Source organism: Oncorhynchus mykiss, chromosome 21 (assembly GCF_057628025.1).
Source record: "Oncorhynchus mykiss isolate SJ-2025 chromosome 21, ASM5762802v1, whole genome shotgun sequence".
NCBI lineage: Eukaryota > Metazoa > Chordata > Actinopteri > Salmoniformes > Salmonidae > Oncorhynchus > Oncorhynchus mykiss.
Genome location: NC_143042.1, coordinates 14,729,854 through 14,756,548, shown reverse-complemented (window position 1 = coordinate 14,756,548; position 26,695 = coordinate 14,729,854). Strand labels below are relative to the sequence as shown.

Sequence of the window (26,695 nt, the reverse complement as noted above, 5' to 3'; positions counted from 1 at the left end):
ATCATAGTGAATTAAATATTAGAAATGTGAAATAGTTCCGTATTGTTAGTTGAAGTGCTATGTTCACATGTGGTCTGACTGATGAGTAGCATTAACTTCACAACAGATGAGGGACCCACCCTGCATCTACATCTACATTTTGCTCTTGAATGTAATCAACACGAGTAAATATTAAAACACACTTGATCACGGAGTGCGATTAGTCCGCTTTTGATTATCACTGATTATGTATCAGGAGTTTCTTTTATGGTACATAAGAACAATCAATGTTCCAGAGAGGCAATGGTCTCACCTACACACACACCCTCTCTATCTTTTCAAGCTTTTCTAATGCATAACCCTTTTATCATCTTGAATCATAGTTCAGTTGGTTAAGTTAATGAATGCATTTTAAATGGAAAAACAAGTATCCTTTATCCATATGATTATTACACCAACAACCTCTGCATCTACATCAGAGCTATTCGACATAATAGGATGAACAGATTAAAACATATTTACACACTTTCTTTTGTCTGTAACCTTCACCTGTCTGAATGGACGAGAAGAAAACAAAGTGAACGCTCCCTCGCTCAGAGACATGTCACTTGGCAGTATCAAAAGGCTCAGTCGCAGTAGAGCAACGCCTACGAACACAAGGAACTAGCGCGCACGCCCTAACCAGAACACAATGCCGTCAAGCTGATTACCCACATAAAGGTCCAAACGCTAGCGGCGCTTTCCCGGCACTGTCGGACAATGTCTTGTTTTTGAATTGGTTCCTGATAAGATTGTCAGACAGTTTTTTTTCTGAGGTATAAGGGTAGAACAGCTGTTGTGTGGACATTTCAGCCACTTAGTCACCAGGATCTCGGCAGCAGAACCATGGTTCTCCTCTGCACATTTCGTCTGCCTCTGCTGCTCACCTGCCTGGCAGGTAAGATACCACATTCAACTGAACCTGTTAGTGTTGAGGTCAAATCTTCTTCAAGTCAGGAATGACATTTGCTCATGCAATTTCTATTGTAAAACAAATTCGGATTTTTTTCTGAATTGTCAAAGTAGCCAATAAGAAATTGTTTTGTAATGAAAATCAAAATGTTTTAAACAGAGAAGTGGCTGCATGTAATGTGTATCTAGGGCCTAGGCCATTTAAATGTGTTATTAATGCTTTTTAAGATAGTTCATGTATAGTGAACCATTGTGATGGCATGGGATTCTTTTTCTTTCTGTGTTTCTGTAGGAACACTTGCCAGTGAGAGAGAGCAGGGCAGGACATCGGAGAAAACCACACCATGTAAGATACAATAGGTTTCTGGCATCATTTCGAAGTATACAAAATAAATATATGCCAAAAATCCATATGCATTCATCACCAATTGTTTATCCTTACGCTAACATTATAACAACAATAAAACATTCAAATCCACTTCGTCTTAATTTTTTTCACATTATGTGTATGACCCAGGGGCTTGTTTTCCGTTCTGTCAGATGGGCCATCCTCTGTGGAGATCAATGGGGTGAACACAGTGACGGTGGAGGTTCCCTATGGCTTCCAGTGCTCAGCCAATTGCTTCCCAGCCTGCACCTTCACCTGGACCAGAGGAGGGCTCACTACCCAGGGCCCAGAGCTCAACCTCCAGCTGAAGGAGCAGGTTCCTCCACAGGTCCTGATCTGTATGGCTACAAACCCCACCACTGGGAAGTCAGTACGGGTCAGCAAAACTGTCAACGTGACAGGTAGGCTACTTATAATCCGTTTTTATCAATCTAAACGAATATTTAGAAATCATACTATGCCAACAGATGTTATGCTTTTGAGCCTCTGTAATGCACATGCAAAGTTTGCGGAGCTCTGTTCTACACTCTCCAACCTAATTCAACCCACGACAATGATTTATTTTCTAGCTGGACCGTCCAATATAAAGATCACAGGTCCTGATACACTGTCCAGTGGAGTGACGTCCAACTTTTCCTGCTCTGCTGATTGCTACCCGTCCTGCTCCTACACCTGGACAATTAGTTCTGAAGCACAAAGCACAGTGACCACCAAACACGGTCAAACCATCTCCGTCACACCTGACTCCTGGGAGATTGCAGAGGAATTGATCTGTGAGGCTCAGGACACTGTCTCACTCCTCTACATCTCAACCTATGTTACACCTTATGTGGCCCGTGAGTGGAATTTGTCATTCTTTTCAACTTTGGAGTGGTCCATTGAAGTCACATTGGATAATTATTACTTTATTATGTTAGTCATATATTCTGTGTAAACTGTATTTTTAGAAGGTTCTAAGAGTTTACAATTAAACACACAATCAAGTGTTTACTTCTACCTCTTCCCAGGCGGACCGGAGGATATTTCGATCACGGGTGCCAGCTCGGTGACATTAGGAGACACTTACAACTTTGTGTGCTTTGTTGACTGCACCCCCTCCTGTAACTTTACCTGGACATTCAATGGAAAGATCTTCAATGGCGACGAGATCCAGTTGCCCATCTTCCATAAGGGCCATAAACCCGTGGTTAGCAGTAAACTGGTGGTTACTGTTGATGAGTACAGGCACAATGAGGCACTGACATGTGAGGCCAAGAATGTTGCCTCGGGGGTCACTGCTGTTAGCACCAAGATCCTGAGCGTCACTGGTAAGTCAGAGTTTTTGTGACAAAAGAATTGTCACAAGTCAATATTTACAATCAGATGTTTGAAGGTGAAACCCACCATTTTGTAAAAGCCAACTCAAAAGTATTTCACTTGGTATCTCTCTGTTTAACTTCTGTCCTCCTCACCTCTTTTCCACTCCCCTGTCTTCCAGATCCTATCTCTGTACAGCCGGTGTCCCAGGACAAGCCCTTGGCACACCAGCCCTTCTCACTGCAGTGTGTGGGCTCTCAGAATCCAGCCTCCATTTTGTGGTTAAAAAATGGCCTCCCTATAGCTGTGTCTGGCAGGGTCAGTCTCTCCCCCAACAACATCACTATGTCTTTTAGTCCTCTGCTGCAGTCGGATGGTGGGCTGTACCAATGCATCGTTTCTCAGGGGGGAGCAGCCATCAAAGGGGTTGGGTACCAACTTAATGTAAATTGTGAGTATGAATATGCAGAGATAAATTATATTTATACAGCCATTTTTGCTCACCATACACCAGTATTTCAAGAAAGATCATAAAAGAGATCCAGTAACTGTTTACAGGAGCAATTAGGGGTTAAGTGCTTTGCTCAAGGGCACAACATAATTGTTAACCCCTAGGCTACCTGCCACCCCTATGTGTGTGTGTGTGTGTGTGTGTGTGTGTGTGTGTGTGTGTGTGTGTGTGTGTGTGTGTGTGTGTGTGTGTTTACAAGGTAATCATAAAGATATTTCATGACATTTTCCAGATGGACCACTTCAAGCTGTTATCATCCAATCTGGCAAAGGCCCAGTAGGTAAAGTCTTGTATCTCCTGCCTGGATCAAAGACAGCCCTTCAGTGTTCGGCCCTGTGCTACCCCACCTGTACCTACACCTGGATATACAAGGGGAGGCTGGCAGAGATGAATGCCTCCTTCTCCCTTACACCTGAGACCACCATGGACGGAGGACCCCTCAGCTGTGTGGCTTACAACTCAGTGACCAATGACAACAGCACTGCCAATACCTCAGTTGTGTTAATTGGTGAGCAGCAGTTAGATTGTATTATCAAAAAAATATTTCTGTTCAGACCTTGAAAATGAGTGGTCTTGTCGCTGTTGTATGAAGCATGAAAAGAGGTAGTGCAGAACAAATGAGCCATTCTAAACTATTTTCAGGACCCTGTCTTTCAAAGATAATTCGGAAAAATCCAAATTACTTCACAGATCTTCATTGTAAAGGGTTTAAACACTGTTTCCCATGCTTGTTCAATGAACCATAAACAATTAATGAACGTGCACCTGTGGAATGGTCGTTAAGACACTAACAGCTTACGGACGGTAGGCAATTAAGGCTACAGTTATGTAAACTTAGGACACTAAAGAGGCCTTTCTACTGTCTGAAAAACACCAAAAGGTAGACGCCCAGGGTCCCTGCTCATCTGTATGAACGTGTCTTAGGCATGCTGCAAGGAGGCATGAGGACTGCAGATGTGGCCAGGGGAATAAATTGCATAGTCCGTACTGTGAGACGCCTAAGACAGCTCTACAGGGAGACAGGACGGACAGCTGATCGTCCTCACAGTGGCAGTCCACATGTATCGATCCTGTGCAGGTGTTGTTACATCTGAACCTCACATCTGCGGGACAGGTAAAGGATGGCAACAACAACTGCCCGAGTTATACCAGGAACGCACAATCCCTCCATCGGTGCTCAGACTGTCCGCAATAGGCTGAGAGAGGCTGGACTGATGGTTTGTAGGCATGTCGTAAGGCAGGTCCTCACCAGACATCACCGGCAACAACGTCACCTATGGGCACAAACCCACCATCGCTGGATCAGACAGTACTGGCAAAAAGTGCTCTTCACTGACAAGTCGCGGTTTTGTCTCACCAGGGGTGATGGTCGGATTCACGTTTATCGTCGAAGGGATGAGCGTTACATCGAGGCCTGTACTCTGGAGCGGGATCGATTTGGAGGTGGAGGGTCCGTCATGGTCTGGGGTGTCACAGCATCATCGGACTGAGCTTTGGCCATTCCCCCCAGAAATGTCAGGGAACTTGCAGGTGCCTTGGTGGAAGAGTGGGGTAACATCTCACAGCAAGAACGGGCAAATCTGGTGCAGTCCATGAGGAGATGCACTGCAGTACTTAATGCAACTGGTTGCCACACCAGATACTGGCTGTTACTTTTGATTTTGACCCCCTTTGTTCAGGGACACATTATTCCATGTCTGTTAGTCAGTTCATGTTCAGTTTGTCTCAGTTGTTGATTCTTATGTTCATACAAATATTTACATGTTAAGTTTGATGAAAATAAACGCAGTTGACAGTGAGAGGACGTTTCTTTTTCTGCTGAGTTTAGGTCTAATGTTGACCTTTCTTTCAGATGGACCATCTAACGTGACCATCTCAGGACCAGGTTCCCTAGAGGTAGGGGTCAAGGCCAGCTTCAAGTGTATTGCCCAGTGCTCTCCCTCTTGCAGCTACACCTGGAGTGTGTATGGTCGGACCATGCACGGCAGTGTGGTTGATATAACCGTCAACCGTTACGTGGCCACTGAGTCTTTCAGCTGCGAGGCACACAACACGATCACCGGGAAGACAGCAACAGCCAATGAGACACTCAGTGTCACAGGTATGGTCAAACTACTCTGATCCATCAATTTAATTGTTGGTCTTATAACACTTTCTACTACTCTGTTCAACTGGGGACAGCATCTGGGGTAACAATTGTCATGCAGCTGGCCAGTTACAGCCACAATTGTTATTTTAGTAGAAAAATGTTGAGCTTGTAATGTATCCTAATGCATGTTTGAAAATTAGCTACAACAAACCTAATGAATACAACACAGCTTTGGTGAAACCCGCATCTCAATAACTAATAGTTGACTCCTTGGAACTTTTGGAAATGAAGCACCGTGCCGTTCTAGCCGTAAAACTTCACCCACTTCATGTAAAAATTAAAAACTGCCGTTGGGTAAACTATTCCTTCAGAAAAATGTTGAATCCCACCCATGCTAAAATCTAGGTATTAAGACAATTATGACACTATTTTTTTTTGTTCACGGTTATTCTCCATTATTGTTAGTTAAACGCTAATACAATTATTGTGCCAGCCCTACATCATGTGTAGTAGACATGTCACAAAGTTTAGCCAGCTATTAACATTTCTTCCCTTTTCCCCCAAAGATTCTCACTGGTGTGGATGTTGAGAAAAGTCAAGAGAAGAATTCCATTCAATGGCGGTGGGATAACCATGCAATCTAACAGTTTCTTTATTATCTTGTGCTGCTGTCTGGAAAATGTGTGCTTTGTTAATGAAGTTTGACAGACTTCCTGTAATTGGTTTACTTTCCACATATTGTCTATACTTTGGTGCCAACCTTAGTCCATGTGTAGAGGACACCAAAACCTATATTTTACAGTTAACGTGTGAAAATGCTATTTGCTGAAAAGTATCGTCTCCGTATCTGCACTTTCAGTGATCATCAATAAAGATTGTCAATTTATTAGGTATTCACACTCATTCACTGCAATTAACATCTTGAACATGAGATGTACAGTCCTGGACAGAATAATTGAAAATAACAAATGTATTGGCGCCAGATGCATATTTGAACTATTAACCCTATGGTTCTGTGGGCCGCAGTCAGATAGAACATTCTTGTTTTGGCCATGCATAGTAACTACTGTTCTCATACGAGGATGAAACTTATACATGTTTTGAGCTATAGAAAAAAGCAGTATAGCATTAAATCAAATGTTACAGACCTTCCAATATGGCAGCCAAAGTTAAGTGAATCCTTGTTGCGTACATATAGCAATGTTTGGATTAGCAACATGTACTAGAGCATTGAAAAACTTGTTCAATCGACTGCTTGCTGAAGTAAAAAGCAATTTTGCTCTCCGTGGCGATGTCCATTTTTTAGGGTTCTGCATTCACGTCACACTCCATACTTCTTTTGCAGGGCTCCTACTGAAACGTCCTCAAGTCCAGCTTGACGAAGAAAGTCAAACAATTCTTGTAGAACTACAACAACAACAAAAACGTTTGCAGTTATCAATATCTGTTAATCATTTTGCATTGGGGTTAAATAATGTATCACAAACTGTGCCAGATCAACAACCAAATCGGTACCTTTCTTCTCGGGGATGGACATGAACATGACAGCCATGTCGAACCGCCTCACACCGGCCAGATTCCTGAGGATCTCCAGTATGACAGGTGGCTCTTCCTTCCTTCATTTTGATAAGGACAATGTGACAACAGTCACATTTCTTGTATGAGCTATAACATTCGTAATAGCATGGTATTTTCACAGTACTTACTTGATGTAGAAGCTTTGTAACGTCCTCAAAATCTGATTGAGTATGTCTGGCTCAAGAGAGCTCTGGAAGATCTTTGCGTACGCCTGAGGCTGGATTTGCTAAAACAGAACACAGACACACAACAAATAAACATCCGTCCTTGGTGGCATCTACATGTTTTTCTCAGCAGAAAAGACAAATCTCATTGTATGGTGATTTGCTTGTGTACAAATAGAACCCCAAACAAGAGATCAGGTCTCTGTTGAAGAATAGATGATCACAACAAGACAGGCATCCCAAGACAGGCATCCAAATATAGGCTATATCTTATTAGTAGGTCACATGTCATTAGCAACCATTTTGTATAGGCTATAAATAAAAGGTTACATAAAAAAAAAAAAAGAGGACAGTAACAACCCATATTGCTTATTTTCCCCTTTGTACTTCATTTGCACATAATATGACATTTGAAATGTCTTTATTCTTTTGGATGTGTAATATTGCGTTTTTCATCATATTTTAATTCCACACCCACCTTCAAATACTTGTAGATAACTTCAGGGCCATTTCCAATCTTCCTTAGGTCTGCCTCTAGCTGGAAGCTGTTGGTGGGGGCAGGAGGTACGACCTCAGTTGAGGGTGTAGCAGGCGGTTCTGTTGGTTCACTGACAGTTGCCTCCCTGTGCTTCTGTGTCTGTGCTCTCACAGCATCCCCCCCAGGCCCTCTGAAATAAGAAAACAGCCTCAGTGGTGCTATTGTCAAAAGCCTAACTGGTGACAAAAGTTATATTCAAAGCATGTATCAAAATCCTCAAGCCATTTGGCTTGAGATTAAGCAATTAAACAAGATCTCTTACTTGACAGGGGAATGTGAGGGGATGTTTGATATTTCTTCAATCTTCAGGATCTTAGCACTGGGGGAGGTAGAGGGAGGTGAGGCCTCACCCTGACCCTCTCTCACAGTGTCTGCGATGGAGGTGGTCTTCTGGGGCCTAAAACAGGGGGCTGTGGTTGAAGTGAACACAGCAGAGGGCTCCTTCTGGACAAGGATCTTTCCACCAACCTCCTCAATGTCCACTCTCCTCAATGGTTTCTGAGATACAAAGAAATCCAATAGGAACATTGTTGTGTGAATCTTTCAAGCAAAGTTCAGAAACAACCTACCGAGAGTATTTTTCCTGTTTTTATCTGAGAGACTCACGGTTGACTGCAGGTGAGGTGGTTTGTTAACTGGCAGTACTGTTCTCCGCTGTGCATGCTCCTCTGTTGCCAGCAAACCACTGGTGCCCATGTCCTACACAAGTGCAGAGAGATGCTATGTCAAGGATTTGTCAACAAAGACAACAGGTGTAAGAACATTAACACAAAAACCTTAGTGAGCACGGAACCACATACGTACAATTGCAATCTTCTTCATCTCATGAAATGCCTGCTTGTTTCCTGGTTCTAGCTTCAGGACCTCCTCAAAATCTAAAAAAAAACATGACATAATAAACAGTTCCATGACTACTGCTACCATTCACATAAAGAATTCAACCTGCTCAAGGTAGTTACATAGAAACATGCCTAGCCTACACAAAATGGTTGCTAATGACATGTGACCTACTAATAAGATATAGCCTCTTGGATGCCTGTCTACTGTACCTTCTATAGCTTGTTTTAGCAGTCCCAGAGCAGCCCTAGCTGTCCCTCTGCGGGCAAAGGCCTTTGAGTAGGTGCCATCCAGGGCTATAGCTTTACTGCAGTCCTCCTCAGCCTCTTTATATCTAGGGAGAGAATCAAGCTTAATCAATGCACAGCTTTGACAGAATTTATACTTATCCAATACTCGCTTATCCTGCCTTCCCTGCTGCTTACCTCTGCAGCTTTAAGTAAGCCATGGCCCGGTTGGCAGGCAGGAGGACATTGGTGCTGTCCGCTTCCATGCCCTTGGTGTAGTACTCTACTGCAGCCTCATACTTCCCCTCTTTGAAGTATGCGTTCCCCTGAAAGAGTCAAGGTTTAGTGCAATGGTAACCATTTAGAAAGCAATGCACTCAAACACAGGCAAATAGCATGCTGTAGTACACCTGTGGTAGGTCTTCAGCGCTGCAGTGTCTCAGAGTCTGGGAAACTGGTACCTGATATGTAAGGGGCCTATACTAACATTGAAAGATAAGTGTAGCTGGTGGCTCTACCCTGTCTTTCTGCACCACCGCCTCCTGTCTCCTCTGCTGTTCCTCCATGAGCTGCTGTTGCTTGACGTCCACCACAGGTGGCGTCACCACTGCAGCCTCTGGGCTTTCTGCCTTTCCACCCAGTTTAGCAATGACCTACCGATAGAGGAGAGGTTAGAGTGGATCAGGGAGGGGGATACAGAGGTACAGTAATAGATCCAACACCAGATAATGTCTCACCTCTTTGCATTTCATCACTTCATTCTGTGCCTCCAGGTTCCCAGGATCCAGCTTGAGCACCATTACATAATCTAGTTATGTAGAGGAAGGAAGCAGAAATTGTTTTAAGTGACCAATTATTCTAAGATAATACAGCATATAAAAACTAACTCTGCTGGCATTCTACCCATTTGAAAACGTGTTTTGTTGTGCTATTATTCCTCACCTTCTAGGGCAGATTCATAATGTTGCTGGGCGAATCGAGCCGCTCCTCTTCGTGCAAATGCTTTGAAGTAGTTACTGTCCAGAGCGATGGACAAGTTGCAGTCAGACTCTGCAACAGCAAACCTGACACAGACATAGGTTCACACATTAATGTTGTCAATTCAAATGTTACATATGTTGCTTATTTCCTTACATGTTGCTTACTTTTTGAGTCTGAAGAAGCAGGCAGCTCGGTTTGTAGGCAGAACGGGGTTATAAGGGTCTGCGCCCATGCCTCTGGTGTAACACTCAATGGCATCATCATACTTCCCTTCTTTAAACAGCTGATTACCCTGAAAAACAATTGTCAAATTCAGTACAGCATATATAAGATTTAGCAATCTATACATACAAGAAAGTAGTAACATCTACTGACTACAGGTGACTACTGACAGAGTATTATTAACTACTACCACCAATGACTGGTGATAGTTGCTAACGAGGACCCGATGGTGGTATATTGTTTGGGTAATTGTCTAGGATCGAAATCACAGCATACTGCAAACAAATGCCCTTCAATGGTGGTCATTGTGTCATCATAATAATAAATAATATTTTAAAATGACAACATTCACACGCAAATTCATATTTCTGCATGTCTGTCAGGTTTGGTGTTGCTGAGTCTGACTTCAATACTATAAGTGTGAAGCCATACTTTCTCCTTCTCAGCAAGAGCTGTGTCTTGGTCAGTAGCAGGAACCCCAGAATCCTCAGATTCAGAGTCATTGGACTCAGCAGCGCTGTCCTCTTTATCCATGGACTCCAAAACCTTGTCCTACCAGAAGACAAAAACATCCCAAAAATGTTTAGTGTAACAGCAAGCAGTACATACTGTTTAACAGGGTGCACTGCTGCCATTCAGCTTAAAACCAGAGACTTAGTTTAAACTCACTATTGAAATCAAAGGAGAAACAGGCAAGATCCACCTAATCCATTACCACATCAAATTTGTCCCATGACTGATAGTCATAAGACTTTATCCTGGGTGCTTGTTTTGTTTCAGTCTTTGCATTGTTGTCTGATGCCTTCTTTTTCTCTCTCTTCTTTTTGTAGTCCTTGTTTCGCACTGGTGGGAGGCTTTTCTAAGGCAGGAATACATAGGTCAGGATCTTTCTAACATAGCACAATCTCAACTCTATAGCTAAACATAAAACATACACATTTTCAAGTGTTACATACTTGAGACTCGCCAACACTCCCACTTCTTAGTTGTTCATCCTTCTTCTTTATGTCAGTTTCCCAGCTGTCAAGATCTTTCATGAAGTTATGCAGGTCCTCTGCATTTTGTCGCATTTGCAGTTGGAGTTCAATGGCTTTGTTTTCAGACATGCCTACCTGTCAAATACATTGAATATACTAGGTTGACAAAACAGGAGATAGGATCACTTTAATTTAAGATGTTAGATAGCTAGCTGATTATCTAGTCAACGGGGACAGATATTCAATAGAAACACTAACTTAGTTAACAGTCAGTTCTTTGACGTTACTCAAAAACGATGGCGCTAGTAACGTTACGCTACTGTTAACTAACTACTATAACACCAAGTAGCTGGCTACAGTTGAGAAATGTGCTAGTTAGCGAGTCACGGCTATCTCGCAAAAGCAGCAATTTATAAATGGTAACTAGCTAGCGGCCTAAACTAACGCAACGCGTTTAACGAGTTTCGACCTGCCAATAAGAGCTGATGACATTATAATATTTGAGTACCTGTCCCTTGCGTCCCAAGTTGATTGTAATTTATCCGTTGAATTTTAAACGAGGCTTACTACCATTTAATATTAGCTACAAACTATCACCATACTGTCTTTTTCTGTTTGTGTTCGGCGCCATGACAGCATGTCTTCTACTTCTTCGTCGATGAGGTTTAACGGCGGTTGGCATACAATAAATGTTACATTACTGCCACCTACTAGACTGGAGTACTCATACCGTGCTTTAAAAAAATATAAACAAAAACACCACTCCACCACACATATTTAGTCCTTCCTCAGGCCAAAAACCTGAAAGGATTGGAAACCACCCTGTAACTCTTCTGATGTCTCGCACACCCAAATACCTCTCTACAGCTGCCACCACAACCTCCATTTTCTTCAATTTACATTCCATCCCTGCAGTACAGTTGATAACCATTGCTATATATGCAAACAAATCTAATCTTACTGAAAAATATATCACTTGTTGGCCTATCCATCTGTACTGGTACAGATCTACTACTCACACCACTCCTCTCAGGATCTGTCCCCCTTGACCCATCTTCCTCTACTTTCTTTACTGCCTCAGCTTATGACAACTTTTCCACTACCCTAAATATGGAAACCTAAACCTGTCTTTCTCGCATGGGACATTTCTAATCCCCAGCCCCATGGGCACCCTTACAATTAACACATACCACTATTTTTCCCAATGCTACACATTCCTTTGTCTCATGCCCTTCAGCACACTTCTCACACATAGGAACCTCCCTCCTACACACTGCTGCCACATGCCCACAAGCTTGACACCTGTAACAACGTAATGTATTTGGAACAGAAGCTAGTACAGGATAACTTACAGTGGGGCAAAAAAGTATTTAGTCAATCAGCAATTGTGCAAGTTCTCCCACTTAAAAAGATTAGGCCTGTAATTTTCATCATAGGTAAACTTAAACTATGACAGACAAAATGAGAAAAAAACAATCCAGAAAATCACATTGTAGGATTTTTTATGAATTTATTTGCAAATTATGGTGGAAAATAAGTATTTGGTCAATAACAAACAAGCAAGATTTCTGGCTCTCACAGACCTGTAACTTCTTCTTTAAGAGGCTCCTCTGTCCTCCACTCGTTACCTGTATTAATGTCACCTGTTTGAACTTGTTATCAATATAAAAGACACCTGTCCACAACCTCAAACAGTCACACTCCAAACTCTACTATGGCCAAGACCAAAGAGCTGTCAAAGGACACCAGAAACAAAATTGTAGACCTGCACCAGGCTGGGAAGACCTAATCTGCAATAGGTAAGCAGCTTGGTTTGAAGAAATCAACTGTGGGAGCAATTACCGTAATTTCCGGACTATAAGCCGCTACTATATTCCCACGCTTTGAACCTCGCGGTTTATACAATGACGCAGCTAATTTATGGATTTTTCCCGCTTTCACAAGATTCATGCCGCCAAAAAACTGAGCACCGTCACATAATGTGACGTAAATCGAGCGCGCTCAAACTTCCCATCATTCTGATTACGGTAGTCATTTTGTCACCCTCATCATGGCAAAGACACAGAGAAATGCATATGATGCAGCTTTCAAGTTGAAGGCGATCGATCTGGCTGTTGGGAAAGGAAATAGAGCTGCTGACAGCGTGGAGCATTGTCAAAAAATCCACTATCATCAACAGGTTTCGAAAGGCTGGACTGCTGCGTGTTGAAGAGGGTGGCGATCCAACATCGGATGAAGCAATTCTGAGGCTATTCAACTCCGACACCGAAGGAGATGACTTCAGTGGTTTCAGTGCACAGGAGGAGGAAGATAGTGACCAATGACTTTCTTGGTAGGTAACTGTTTACTGCTATTTTTTAAAAATATTTTTGTTACAAGCCGTGTTTCGTTTAAAGGCTGTGTAAAGTTAATTTGTTTCAATGTACCGGCAGGCACCTGCGGCTTATAGACATGTGCGGCTTATGTACAAAATACATATTTAAAAAAAAATTCAGTGGGTGCGGCTTATATTCAGTAGCGCTTAATAGTCCAGAAATTACGGTATTAGGAAATGGAAGACATGGAAGACATACAAGACCACTGATAATCTCCCTCGATCTGGGGCTCCATGCAAGATCTCACCCAGTGGGTTCAAAATGATCACAAGAACAGTGAGCAAAAATCGCAGAACCACACGGGGGGACCTAGTAAATGACCTGCAGAGAGCTGGGACCAAAGTAACAAAGCCTACCATCAGTAACACACTACGCCGCCAGGGACTCAAATCCTGCAGTGCCAGACGTGTCCCCCTGCTTAAGCCAGTACATGTCCAGGCCCGTCTGAAGTTTGCTAGAGAGCATTTGGATGATCCAGAAGAAGATTGGGAGACTGTCACATGGTCAGATGAAACCAAAATATAACTTTTTGGTAAAAACTCAACTCGTTGTGTTTGGAGGACAAATAATGTTGAGTTGCATCCAAAGAACACAATACCTACTGTGAAGCATGGGGGTGGAAACATCCTGCTTTGGGGCTGTTTTTCTGCAAAGGGACCAGGACGACTGATCCGTGTAAAGGAAAGAATGAATGGGGCCATGTATCGTGAGATTTTGAGTGAAAACCTCCTTCCATCAGCAAGGGCATTGAAGATGAAACGTGGCTGGGTCTTTCAGCATGACAATGATCCCAAACACACCGCCCGGGCAACGAAGGAGTGGCTTCGTAAGAAGCATTTCAAGGTCCTGGAGTGGCCTAGCCAGTCTCCAGATCTCAACCCCATAGAAAATCTTTGGAGGGAGTTGAAGGTCCGTGTTGCCCAGCAACAGCCCCAAAACATCACTGCTCTAGAGGAGATCTGCATGGAGGAATGGGCCAAAATACCAGCAACAGTGTGTGAAAACCTAGTGAAGACTTACAGAAAACTTTTGACCTCTGTCATTGCCAACAAAGGGTATATAAAAGTATTGAGAAACTTGTTATTGACCAAATACTTATTTTCCACCATAATTTGCAAATAAATTCATTAAAAATCCTACAATGTGACTTTCTGGATTTTTTTTTTCTCATTTTGTCTGTCCTAGTTGAAGTGTACATATGATAAATTACAGGCCTCTCATCTTTAAGTGGGAGAACTTGCACAATTTGTGGCTGACTAAATACTTCTTTGTCCCACTGTATATATCCTAACATCACTTTGTCGGGCAAAGACTCAACATCAAAACAACAGACAATGACTCTTCTGTTTCACCACTCACGCCGCCCTGTATGTGTCACACCAAACGACGAGCGTCACAAACACCGGGAATCTTCCACTTCAGTTGGTCAACCTTTACTGCTACCCCAGTAATCACTCCTTTCAATGGCACCCTTTTCTTGAGAGCAAAACAATTTACATTTCTTGCCCCAATTCGTTTTAACGCGGAGCGCCTTCTCCCTCTGACCAGCAGAAACAAATAATTATCACAAGACCACTTCTGGTTACCTTCACGGATTCCACAGCACCCAACTCTGTTTTCATCCACCCTGAAACAACAAATGGATCAGCCAAAAGGAAAGGGTCCCCTTTTTCCAAATACTTCACTCCTACTGTCAGACTCATCTTTATCCTGACCTTCGGTGCAAGCCTCGGCTCCGAGAACTTCCCCACACCTAACACATCCAATACTTCAACCTCATTCACTTCCATTTCTCCTCAACTTACGCTTTCTACCATTCTTCTTTAACAAACCATCTCCCTTTCCCCACCATTTTTAACAGACTCATGCTTTCTCTAAGTATACATCTCCTTATACTACACTTCTCCTGACATACATATTGTAACGACCCTTGGTTTTTAAGCGCGTTATCGACTCTGCCGCTCGAGTGTGCTTTTGCGGCACAGTCGATAGCACGATGGACTTCGGCCTAGAAGGTCGAGGGTTCGAGACCTGCTCCCTGCCTGTTTCATGACAATATTGTTTTTGCCTTCACAAAGGAAGCCATTTAACCGAATGTCACAGCTCCATACAATCAGCACGAACTCTTCGGGATGTAGCACTCATCTTATAAAGCAGCTGCTTCAACTTGATGTTCTTCTTTATCAAAAGTTACCGCGGCGCTTTTCCATTTCAAATAAACGCGCTCTTCCAAACACCATCGACAGTCTCACTTCATCCGACTCCCCCTTTGACAACATCTCCCAGCAGCCATTGCGTTTTCTTCTATACCGAACGTGCACACACTCAATGTCACTTGCCAATGCAAGGAGTAATGTGTATCAATAAACCTTGTTTGTAATTATATTAGGAAAAGCGAAGGTATTTTCTGTTAACTAGCTAGCAGCAATGTTGTTGCATATATTAATTGAATCGTTCACCTCTGGCTTACAAGGTAAAATTAGTTTTATACTGGATATTCTGTTTTCTCTTGTCAATAGCTATTGATCCAAGCATGCCGTGACTATGAAAATGGTATATTCTGAATCGGCATGGGTGGATATAAAAAAAGGTGTGTGTTTTTCTCCATATATATATATATATACTGATATACTATATATATATATATATAGTATATCATAGTCATGGCACACTGTGTAAGAGCTCTTGAAGATTGAAGTACGAATATCCAATATTAAACTAATTTGAGCTCGGCCTGGTTTACCACGTGATTTGAAAAACAAAGAATGACCTCTCGTAGCTAGACTGTGCTTGTTCCTAGAAGCAAAAGTGGCTATTTTAGAAACACTTTCCATGTAATGGATCAAAATAAACCGCAAGAAGAGGACTATGGATATAACCTATTCCCGGAGAGGAATTCGGGAAAGTTCCAAAAGGGATCGATAGCAGAAAGCTTGTTCACTTTCAATCACAAATGTCAGGTCATGCTACAATTCGCAATGGAAACAAGTAAGCTAACAGGCTAGTAAGCTGATATGTCTGTCATCCTCCAAAATATATCGCATGGCAATAGTTAGCTAGATGGCCGTGTAACCATTGATGCCGTGTTTACGTTTGTCATATACGTCATAGCCATGTTTCTAGCAAGCTTAGCTAGCTATCGTTGAACAGTAAAGAGACTGTCATGAGTAAGCTAGTTAGCTATACGCTAACTGTTGAATGACCTGATTGCTGTCATGGTGCAGGACCGATTAGGCCTAATCTCATTCTATCTCCCTTTCAGGTCCATATGCAAAGCTTCTCCTTGGAGCCATGAAAAGCTCAGGATGGTAAGTGTCAGCCAGCCACAATCATCATCAATCACAACTCAACACAGCTGTCAGCTGCCATAATTTTTCTTCCTCCTATCAGTTTTGGCAGACTAGACACTGTAATGCATATTGCTGCCTTTCTCAGGCTGGAGTGTGAAAAACACAATGATCTAAATAGCCTAGGTAGAAGCCAGTGGAATAAAGAAACCACAACCGCTGTTTTGCTCTGCCTGCCCAAAATAATTACAAGCGAAAATGTGGTTACACCTAACTCAGTCAGCTCACAGAAAAATATCACCCTATCCTCAGCATACTGTCTGCTATAACAGAACATGCTTCACAGTAGTACAGTCTATACCTCCCCACATTCCTCACACTTGCCATCTGGTGTTTCTCCACTAACAATAACCCACTTCCCAATCCACAATGCCTCAGCCTTGTCAACAGAACCCTATCCCTCCTTTCCCTCCCCAGATACCTACTGCCTTTCCTCAAAGAATTCTGGATAGAGAAAAACTGCTTACCCCGCTCCTCTCCCACTCACGTTGCCACTCCAGGGTCAACCCCTCTGCTATGATGCTCTTACATTCCATCCCCCCTAATGGGACCACCACATCTACCTCCTCCCTCCTCAAAGCGGCCTTTGCCACCATATTGGCTGCCTCATTTCCTCCTACCACAACATGAGTTGGGACCCACAGAAAACCTACCGTTACACCCTTTCTGTCCCACTTTATAAAGTGCCATCATCAGCTCTATTATAATTTCTGGGCGTGCCTTTGAATTCCCTTCTCTCAGTGCAACCAGGATAGCTGCAGAGTCTGAACACAAAATTACAGTTTATGCCCCACTTCTTCCACCCATCCCAATGCCTACAATAGTGCTAGCATTTCAGCAGAGAAGACAAACTCCATCAGACAGCTGCCTCCCCTGATGTATCCGAAACCGGGGAACATGTATCCCAAACTCTGCTCTCCCACTGCCTGGATCCTTTGATCCATCTGTGAAGATGTGCAAGTAGGGACCCCAGGCCAACGGCAGATGGGCCTCAACCACCAGAGAAGGCTCTCTACAGGCCTTATCCCTAATTACATCAAGAATGGTCATGTCAACATCAGGCTCTGGGAACAGCCACAGAGGAACACACGGCCAGCAGACAGGGACCCCCACTTCCAGACCTCCCATTCCCGACTCCACCCCCAATTCCTGCACTTGGGTCACATAGCTTGGCCTACCTCTTCTCACTCCAGTTCCCTCTCCTCCCCGTTCCCATGCCTCTCCTAACAGACACCTTGCAGGGTGAGATGATACATGCCCCTGCACTTTCATCCTATAGTGCATGGCCAGCTTAGCTTGTTGCAACCTCCCCCATTTCAATCAACAATGCAGGGATCGAGGTAGTTTGAAATGCCCCACAGCACAACCGCAGCGCAATTGCCTGTACCACATCCAACATCTGTAGTGTTGTAGCTCCCGCTAAACCAAATTCCATGCTCCCATAGTCCAGCACTGAGCGGATCATTGCTTGGTAAATCATTTGCATGGAGCGTCTGTCTGCTCCCCAAGATATCCTGGACAGGCACCATATTATATTCATAACTTTACCGCACCTTTCAACTTTTTTTCCCCCCACAGGGATCCTCTAGGTCATTCTCTTTCAACCAAACCAGGGATTTTGTCTTGACCCGTTCCAGCGGTGAACCATACATTTAAAACCCTTGCACCACCTTCTTTCTTTTATATTCCAAAATTACAAACGGGGTCTTTGCTGCTTAAATTCTAAATCCTCACCTATCTACCCAGTCCACCACCTTTTCCAAAGCCGCTTACACCTTCTGGACCCCAAACAGGATATTCCTTCCTCTTTTCCAGAGCACCCCATAATCGGAAAACAGGAAAAGCCCAACATCCTGGAACATGAAATTCACCATTTTATGTTAAACAAAACTGGACTAATTACACTTACCTGCGGTGTCCCTTTCTCTATCCCCACTAACTCAGAATAAGCTCCACCAACTCTGACCTGTGTGGTCCGGTTCTTCAAGAAATCCTGGATCCAATTTAACAACAACCCCTCACCCCAGCAGAATACAGCTCCAGCACCAGTCCCACTTACCAGAGCATGTCGTATGCCTTTTCAATGTCCAGAAACACCGCCACCTCTCCCTCCTTGTTGGCCAGCACCTTCTTTATATCACAGTCCAGTGCTAGCACTGAGTCCATAGCACAACGTCCTAACCTAAATCCGCTCTGGTATGAGGAAAACATAAATGTACTCTCAAACATATGTACTAATCTGTCTGTGACCATTCTTTCCATTAGTTAACATAGTACAGAGGTCAATGCTATGGGTCTGAATGAACCCGGGTGTGATGCTTATTTTCCCGGTTTTACAATTGGCACCACTATGGCATGTTTCCACATTGCTGGTAATGCCCCCTCTTCCCATACTGTATCCATTAATGCCAGTACCTCCTCCAGTACCAAATCATCCAGGTGTTTAAGTTGCTCGTAGCATAGCCCGTCCATTCCTGGGGCTGTGTCCCCTCCTTGTATCACCCGGCGCAGGTCATTCATTGTAAAAAACAAAACAACACATTGTTCGGGTGTAGCTGCCATAATGCTTCGATAGCTGCCATGACACTGATTTATTGTACACTGAACAAAAATACACTGCTCAAAAAAATAAAGGGAACACTTAAACAACACAATGTAACTCCAAGTCAATCACACTTCTGTGAAATCAAACTGAGGAAGCAACACTGATTGACAATAAATTTCACATGCTGTTGTGCAAATTGAATAGACAACAGGTGGAAATGATAGGCATTTAGCAAGACACACCCAATAAAGGAGTGGTTCTGCAGGTGGTGACCACAGACCACTTCTCAGTTCCTATGCTTCCTGCATGATGTTTTGGTCACTTTTGAATGCTGGCGGTGCTTTCACTCTAGTGGTAGCATGAGACGGGAGTCTACAACCCACACAAGTGGCTTAGGTAGTGCAGCTCATCCAGGATGGCACATCAATGCGAGCTGTGGCAAGAAGGTTTGCTGTATCTGTCAGCGTAGTGTCCAGAGCATGGAGGCGCTACCAGGAGACAGGCCAGTACATCAGGAGACGTGGAGGAGGCCGTAGGAGGGCAACAACCCAGCAGCAGGACCGCTACCTCCGCCTTTGTGGAAGGAGGAGCAGGAGGAACACTGCCAGAGCCCTGCAAAATGACCTCCAGCAGGCCACAAATGTGCATGTGTCTGCTCAAACTGTCAGAAACAGACTCCATGAGTTGATAAATTTGATTTCCATTGATAATTTGTGTGATTTTGTTGTCAGCACATTCAACTATGTAAAGAAAAAAGTATTTAGTAAGAATATTTCATTCATTCAGATCTAGGATGTGTTATTTTAGTGTTCCCTTTATTTTTTTGAGCAATGTATAAACACAACATGTAACGATTTTACTGAGTTACAGTTCATTTAAGGAACACAGTCAATGCATTCATTAGGCCCTAATCTATAAATTTCACATGACTGGGAATACAGATATGCATGCATCTGTTGGTCACAGATACATAAAAAATATATTTAAAAAAAGTAGGGGCGTGGTTCAGAATACTAGTCAGTATCTGGTGTGACCACCATTTTCCTCATGCAGCTCCTTTGCATAGAGTTGATCAGGCTGTAGATTGTGGTATGTTGTCCCACTCCTCTTCAATGGCTGTGCGAAGTTGCTGGGTATTTGCGAGAACTGGAGCACTCTGTTGTGCACGTCGATCCAGAGCATCCAAACATGCTCAATGGGCGTCATGTTTTGGTGAGTATACAGGCCATGGAAGAACTGGGACATTTTCAGCTTCCAGGAATTGTGTACAGATCCTTGCGACATGGGGCCATGCATTATCATGCTTAAACATGAGGTGATGGCAGCGGATAAATGGCATAACATTGGGTGTCAGGATCTTGTCACGGTATCTCTGTGCATTCAAATTGCCATCGATAAAATGCAATTGGGTTCGTTGTCCGTAGTTTATCCCTGCCCATACCATAACCCCATCACCACCATGGGGCACTCTGTTCACAACGTTGACATCAGCAAACCGCTCGCCCACACGGCGCTATACACGCTGTCTGCCATCTGCAGGCAGATGAGTTTCCCTGAGATGGTTTATGACAGTTTGTGCAGAAATTCTTTGGTTGTGCAAAACCCCAGTTTTGTCAGCTGTTCAGGTGGCTGGTCTCTGACGATCCCGCAGGTGAAGATGCCGGATGTGGAGGTCCTGGGCTGGCGTGGTTACACATGGTCTGCGGTTCTGAGGCCAGTTGGACGTAATGCCAAATTCTCTAAGAAGACAGCTTATGGTGGAGAAACCAATAAATACATTTACCTAAAATGTTATCTTTCAAATGATCTACTCTCCAAAATGTTTGTAAATTGTCCCATACAATAATCTGTCCTCTTAATATTTGTATTCATTATTTATGTATTAATTTTTAATTGGCGACCACACTGCAGTTCCCTAGTGGGGTCGCGACCCCGACTTTGAATACCACTGATCTACACTGATGTGGATTTAACAAGTGACATCAAAAAAGGATCATAGCTTTCACTTGGTCAATTTGTAATGGAAAGAGCAGGTGTTCCTAATATTTTGTGTACTCACTATGTAACGCGGGTGTCAAACTCATTCTATGGAGGGCCGAGTGTCTGTCTAGATTTGAAATGAAAGGAAAAACACAATCAGGTGAGGAGAGTTCCTTACTAATTACTGACCTTTAATTCATCAGTCAAGTACAGGGGTTGAGCGGAAACCCACAGACACTCGGCCCTCCGTGGAATGAGTTTGACATGTGATGTAATAGCCATATCATGCCGTTATAATGTTAGGGTTTTTTTTCATGCTAATGTACATTTGACATCATTATGCCACCCCTTTGTGAAGTATTATCCTGTCTCTTCAGTGCGGTGTACAAAGATAGACATTTCTCCTGTGAAGACTGTGATGGGACTGTCAGTGGTGGTTTTGATGCAACATCATCACAAGTAAGACAGCTAGAACCATTACCTTTGTGTACAGGTTCACATGCTACACTGTGTACTTTGTATCACATCTGTAAGATACCATTTACCCCCCCCCCCTCTCAATTCTAGATTGTTTTGTGTCAGAATAATATTCACCAGCAGTCCCACATGAACCGGGTGGTTACACATGAGCTCATCCATGCCTTTGACCACTGCCGGGCGCATGTGGATTGGTTTAACAACTTCAAGCACTTGGCCTGCTCAGAGGTGAGACCAAGAGATAAACGTGCATGTTATGGGCATTGTGTTTGTGCTCAGTTTTAATTGTGTTTTAAAGGAAGTTATGCTCTTATTTTTCAGATTCGAGCAGCCAATCTCAGTGGGGATTGCTCCTTCCACAATGAAGTATCCAGGTTCAACTTTGGCCTCAAGAAGCACCATCAGGTAATATCTGGCGATAATGTCAATTCACTGCATACACAATTACATTCTTACTTGTATGTATTTCAGTCAACTAGTATCCTTCATGGTATAGCATAACATGATTTTCCCATCGTGTGAATTGGTATGTCTGAATTGACAACTGGTTTAGTTGAAACTGTAGTTGAATGTAATGGCAAGTATAGCACTGCCTTTTTCAGTGCTTAGCGATTAACAAGAAGTGCTTATGATGGCCAATATTCACATGAAGAACTCCCTACCTAACCCATACACTACTACCTATCAGGAATGTGTTCGGGGACGTGCCTTGCGCTCCATCCTTGCTGTTAGGAAGGTGAGCCGAGAGGAGGCAGAGAAAGTGGTGGACGAGGTATTCGATACCTGCTTCAATGACCACGCCCCCTTTGGCCGCATCCCACATGACAAGAAGGATGCCAATTTTGCCTACAGAGATTTTGAGAACCGAGATCGGTATTACGCAAACCTTTAATGTGTTATTACATGCACAAATGAATTTGAATTGAATTTCCATGGGTGCTATTGTGAGGATCCTTGCAGAAAGCTGGGCAACCTACCACTGCACTCAGCAGAATGACTGTGTCAAAAATGGTATGAAATTACCTCCTGAAGGGAAATATTCAGAGGTCTTTCTCTCTATCATTTAAATAAATCAAAGGATATAATAAATTATATGTTTTTATGGCACACTTTTGTGGACTCTAATGCTATAACTAAAGAATATGATGGAGAGGTTTCCTTTTGGACATTGATAAATGTGGCCCAAATATATATTTTTGTCATCCTTTTAGAGAGGTTCCAAAGTTTGGTGTTTATGTAGGGTATATGATGCCTGTAAAACTTATTTCAAGACTGAAAGGTGGGAACAGGTTTCCAAGGGGGACTGTCCACCCCTCTACTCTGCCATGTAACTGAACTGGGAGTTCACTGTAAATAGATTTTATTGTACAGTACTGAATAAGTTGAAATAAATATTTGATTATTATGAATAATATGATATTGAGCCTTGATTATTATTGCAATAGCATTTATGAATTGACAAAGATGTTTCAAAAACAAATTCTACAAAGTGCTCAGTTAATACCCAATTTACGTTAAACAGACACAGTATTCCCTGAAGACGGTATGAAAGCATGAATTAGTCCATGTTAGCATCATTCCTTCATCCAACAGATGAGCAAATCATTTCTTGAACAAGTTGGACAAGTGATGTTACTTCTCAAGACCTTCATATCCAGTGCCTTCTGAAAGTATACACACCCTTTGACTTTTTCCAAATTTTGTTGTGTTACAAAGTAGGATTAAAATGTGTAAAAATATGAAAAATAAAACACTACATATGTATTTATTAATCCTTTGAGTCAATACATATTAGAATGACCTTTGCCAGCGATGACAGCTGTGAGTCTTTCTGGGTGAAAGACGCTGCATGTTCAATCTGCATTGGCCGTGCAGAATTTATGGTGATGTGGACTCTGCAGAATCAGGGATTTCATACTTGTGCTTCGCCGAGCAGCTCCGAGCTGTTGTCAAGGAAGTGAGTTTGTGTTTATACAGGACCTCCTGCTCTCACCTACTGTCAACCAATCATGTAAATGCAGAGCTATACGGAGCCCTCCGTATTGATTTTGCCTCCGCAATTGCGTCACACAAGCCATACTGCGCCTCCGGCCACATCTTTGGATTAAGCCTGAATTGTCCCTAAATCTCAAGAGTTTCGCATACTTAGATAACACAATATTTGCAGATCCGTCTTTTGAAAATTATTCAAGCTCTGTCAAATTGGTTGTTCATCATTGCTAGACAGTCATTTAATTCTTGACATAGATTTTCAAGCCAATTTAAGTCAACACTATACTAGGGCACTTAAGAACGTTCAATGTCATCTTGGTAAGCATCTCCAGTGTCTGTTGGAAAGCTGACGGAACCAGGTGTTCCTCTTGGGTTTTGCCTGTGCTTAGCTTTATTCAGTTTTCTTTATAAAAAAAAAAAGAACTCCCTTGTCCTTGCAGATGGCAAGTATGCCAATAACATGATGCAGCCACCACCATGCTTGAACATATGAAGTGTAGTAATCAGTGTTGTGTTGGATTTGCCTGAAACATAACGCTTTATATTCAGGACATAAAGTTAATTTAAAAAGTCACCATTGGCCTCATGGTGAAATCCCTGAGCGGTTTCCTTCCTCTCCGGGCAACATAACAAAGGGGTTGAATACTTATAGACTCAAGACATGTCAGTTTTACATTTTTTATTCATTTGTACTCTTTGACATTATGGGGTATTGTGTGTAGGCCGGCGACCACAAAATCTAAATTTCAGAAATGTTTTGTTCGGGCTGTAACACAACAAAATGTGGAAAAGGCTGTGTGAATGCTTTCTGAAGGCACTGTAGAGACAATTCTCACCAGTGGCGGTCAGTCCCGTTTAAGATGAGGGAGGACAATTATTTTTTCATGAACCTGGCCTTATTTCTATTACAGCATATTGGATGACTCTTATTCATATTCCATTCACCCAGTTCAATGTAACAGCGATAGGTTTAGACAACCGCATGATACTTTTCCCTATAGCCATCATGAGGTTGCTACAACTTAGCCAATGAATTAAAGTTTACAATGTAGGTGCACACAGGTCGAGAGACAGATTTGAGGTGACAGACAGTGACATTCAATATAGCATTGTACCCTCTTGCCTGCATCTAGCTGAGTTTCTATTGGACAAATTCAGGAATGTTTATCCTCGTTTTATTCCGTTTGCGTCCGTTTAAGAAATGTTTTTCAACAGAATCGGCAGAAAGAATTCAGCCCTGATCACGTGTCAACAGAGTACACTCTCATAACAGCCACGTTGTATTCCTTCTCTTTCCTTCGTTTGTGGACTTCAAACAGCTGTATGTGACCAGGCGAAACCATAAACGCTACACACAGCCGACATCGTTGTCACCGTATTAGTTAAAGTAACATCATAGTCAGCATAGCTAATACAACAAATGCCTTAGTAAACCCGCTACAATTATGCAGTTACGTTACAGTGTACAGTCATTAAGCAGTTACACAGACGGGCCCTGTGACAATAAATGAGTGAAATCCAAAAGCTTACCTTGACTTGGAAGAGTTCCAGTGTTGTATTGGAAAGTCATAGCCAGCTAGCTAACATAGTGTCCCTCTGTTTGAGCAGGTGTTTCAGTAGGCTAAACTATCTAGCTGCATTTGCTAGCTAAGTAAGTGAAACTGAAAGCGAAAATAAATTACGAAATCTCTTGCTTCTCCATCATTTTGGAAGAAATTAATTTGTTCAAAACTGTTCAACTACTGTCTTTCTCTCCGTTTCAGTCAATTACTCACCTCATTGTATTGTAGTGCTAGCTAGCTGTATCTTATGCTTTCAGTACTATATTAATTCTCAGCTTCTTTGATTGGGTGGACAACATGTCAGTTCATGCTGCAAAAGCTTTGATAAGCTGGAGGACATCCTCTGGAAATTGTCATAATTACTGTGTAAGTCTATGGAAAGGGGTGAGAACCATGAGCCTCCTAGGTTGTGTATTGAAGTCAGTGTACCCAGACGGAAGCTAGCTGTCCTCCGGCTACACCATGGTGCTACCCTACAGAGTGCTGTTGAGGCTAATGTCAAATCAAAGTTTATTTGTTACTTGCTCTGAATACAACAGGTTTAGACCTTATAGTGAAATGCTTACTTACAGGCTCTAACCAATCGTGCAAAAAAGGTATTAGGTGAACAATAAAGTAAGTAAAGAATAAGTAAATAAATAAAAACAACAGTAAAAAGACAGTGAAAAACAGTAGCGAGGCTATATACAGTAGTGAGGCTCTAAAAGTAGCGAGGCTACATACAGACACCGGTTAGTCAGGCTGATTGAGGTAGTATGTACATGTAGATATGGTTCAAGTGACTATGCATATATGATGAACAGAGAGTAGCAGTAGCGTAAAGAGGGGTTGATGGGTAGCGGGACACAATGCAGACTGTCCGGTTAGCTAATGTGCGGGAGCACTGGTTGGTCGGGCCAATTGAGGTAGTATGTACATATGTATATGAATGTATAGTTAAAGTGACTGCATATATGATAAACAGAGAGTAGCAGCAGCATAAAAGAGGGGTTGGGGGGGGGGACACACGATGCAAATAGTCCGGGTAGCCATTTGATTACCTGTTCAGGAGTCTTATGGCTTAGGGGTGAAAACTGTTGAGAAGCCTTTTTGTCCTAGACTTGGCACTCCGGTACAGCTTGCCATGCGGTAGTAGAGAGAACAGTCAATGACTGGGGTGGCTGGGGTCTTTGACAGTTTTTAGGGCCTTCCTCTGACACCGCCTGGGGTAGAGGTCCTGGATGGCTTGCAGCTTAGCCCCAGTGATGTACTGGGCCGTACACACTACCCTCTGTAGTGCCTTGTGGTCGGAGGCCGAGTAATTGCCGTACCAGGTAGTGATGCAACCAGTCAGGATGTTCTCAATGTTGCAACTGTAGAACCTTTTGAGGATCTCAGGACACAGGCCAAATCTTTTTAGTTTCCTGAGGGGGAATAGGCTTTGTCGTGCCCTCTTCACAACTGTCTTGGTGTGTTTGGACCATTCTAGTTTGTTGGTGATGTGGACACCAAGGAACTTGAAGCTCTCAACCTGCTCCACTACAGCCCCGTCAATGAGAATGGGGGCGTACTCGGTCCTCTTTTTCCTGTAGTCCACAATCATCTCCTTAGTCTTGGTTAAGTTGAGGGATAGGTTGTTATTCTGGCACCACCCGGCCTGGTCTCTGACCTCCCTATAGGCTGCCTCGTCGTTGTCGCTG

General features: G+C 42.9%; 3 protein-coding genes across 11 annotated transcripts; 2 read left to right on the top strand and 1 right to left on the bottom strand.

Moving 5' to 3' along the window:
• The first annotated feature begins 273 nt into the window (after positions 1-273).
• Positions 274-6,100, top strand: LOC110500085 (cell adhesion molecule CEACAM5). Its single transcript, XM_021577243.3, has 9 exons — positions 274-916; positions 1,223-1,276; positions 1,471-1,719; positions 1,888-2,154; positions 2,326-2,625; positions 2,796-3,065; positions 3,358-3,633; positions 4,978-5,226; positions 5,781-6,100. Exons 1-9 carry the CDS (start codon positions 865-867, stop codon positions 5,801-5,803), a joined length of 1,740 nt encoding a protein of 579 aa, XP_021432918.3. The 5' UTR covers positions 274-864; the 3' UTR covers positions 5,804-6,100.
• Positions 5,849-15,577, bottom strand: rpap3 (RNA polymerase II associated protein 3). 6 transcript variants are annotated; one of them, XM_021577240.3, is made up of 17 exons: positions 15,225-15,577; positions 10,718-10,873; positions 10,477-10,620; positions 10,194-10,313; positions 9,704-9,831; positions 9,501-9,622; positions 9,296-9,366; positions 9,077-9,211; positions 8,757-8,884; positions 8,544-8,665; positions 8,299-8,369; positions 8,101-8,193; positions 7,757-7,992; positions 7,435-7,624; positions 6,921-7,018; positions 6,730-6,830; positions 5,849-6,621 (listed from the first exon to the last, which is right to left on the bottom strand). In XM_021577240.3, exons 2-17 carry the CDS (start codon positions 10,865-10,867, stop codon positions 6,536-6,538), a joined length of 1,995 nt encoding a protein of 664 aa, XP_021432915.3. In that variant the 5' UTR covers positions 10,868-10,873; positions 15,225-15,577; the 3' UTR covers positions 5,849-6,535. The 6 variants fall into 6 exon arrangements, with proteins under 6 accessions (XP_021432915.3, XP_090070098.1, XP_090070099.1 ...); XM_090213972.1 differs by having other exon boundaries at positions 10,431-10,620; positions 15,225-15,557; XM_090213973.1 differs by having other exon boundaries at positions 10,427-10,620; positions 15,225-15,381.
• Positions 15,578-15,842: 265 nt separating this feature from the next.
• LOC110500083 (mitochondrial inner membrane protease ATP23 homolog) lies at positions 15,843-22,874 on the top strand. Of its 4 annotated transcripts, none has more exons than XM_021577236.3 (6): positions 15,843-16,101; positions 16,376-16,421; positions 21,363-21,444; positions 21,568-21,690; positions 21,784-21,867; positions 22,151-22,874. In XM_021577236.3, exons 1-6 carry the CDS (start codon positions 15,951-15,953, stop codon positions 22,352-22,354), a joined length of 690 nt encoding a protein of 229 aa, XP_021432911.1. In that variant the 5' UTR covers positions 15,843-15,950; the 3' UTR covers positions 22,355-22,874. The 4 variants fall into 4 exon arrangements, with proteins under 4 accessions (XP_021432911.1, XP_021432910.1, XP_021432912.3 ...); XM_021577235.3 differs by having other exon boundaries at positions 21,553-21,690; XM_021577237.3 differs by having other exon boundaries at positions 21,553-21,690; positions 21,761-21,867.
• Positions 22,875-26,695: the final 3,821 nt, after the last annotated feature.

Coding starts and splice junctions, on each gene's coding strand:
- LOC110500085 (XM_021577243.3), top strand. CDS start 865: ATGGTTCTCCTCTGCACATTTCGTCTGCCTCTGCTGCTCACCTGCCTG. Junction 2,155..2,325: donor TGTTACACCTTATGTGGCCC/GTGAGTGGAATT, acceptor ACCTCTTCCCAG/GCGGACCGGAGGATATTTCG. Junction 2,626..2,795: donor CAAGATCCTGAGCGTCACTG/GTAAGTCAGAGT, acceptor CCTGTCTTCCAG/ATCCTATCTCTGTACAGCCG.
- rpap3 (XM_021577240.3), bottom strand. CDS start 10,867: ATGTCTGAAAACAAAGCCATTGAACTCCAACTGCAAATGCGACAAAAT. Junction 9,367..9,500: donor TTATGAATCTGCCCTAGAAG/GTGAGGAATAAT, acceptor CTACATAACTAG/ATTATGTAATGGTGCTCAAG. Junction 7,993..8,100: donor CACCTCACCTGCAGTCAACC/GTGAGTCTCTCA, acceptor TTTGTATCTCAG/AAACCATTGAGGAGAGTGGA.
- LOC110500083 (XM_021577235.3), top strand. CDS start 15,951: ATGGATCAAAATAAACCGCAAGAAGAGGACTATGGATATAACCTATTC. Junction 16,422..21,362: donor GCCATGAAAAGCTCAGGATG/GTAAGTGTCAGC, acceptor CTGTCTCTTCAG/TGCGGTGTACAAAGATAGAC. Junction 21,691..21,783: donor AGCACTTGGCCTGCTCAGAG/GTGAGACCAAGA, acceptor CTTATTTTTCAG/ATTCGAGCAGCCAATCTCAG.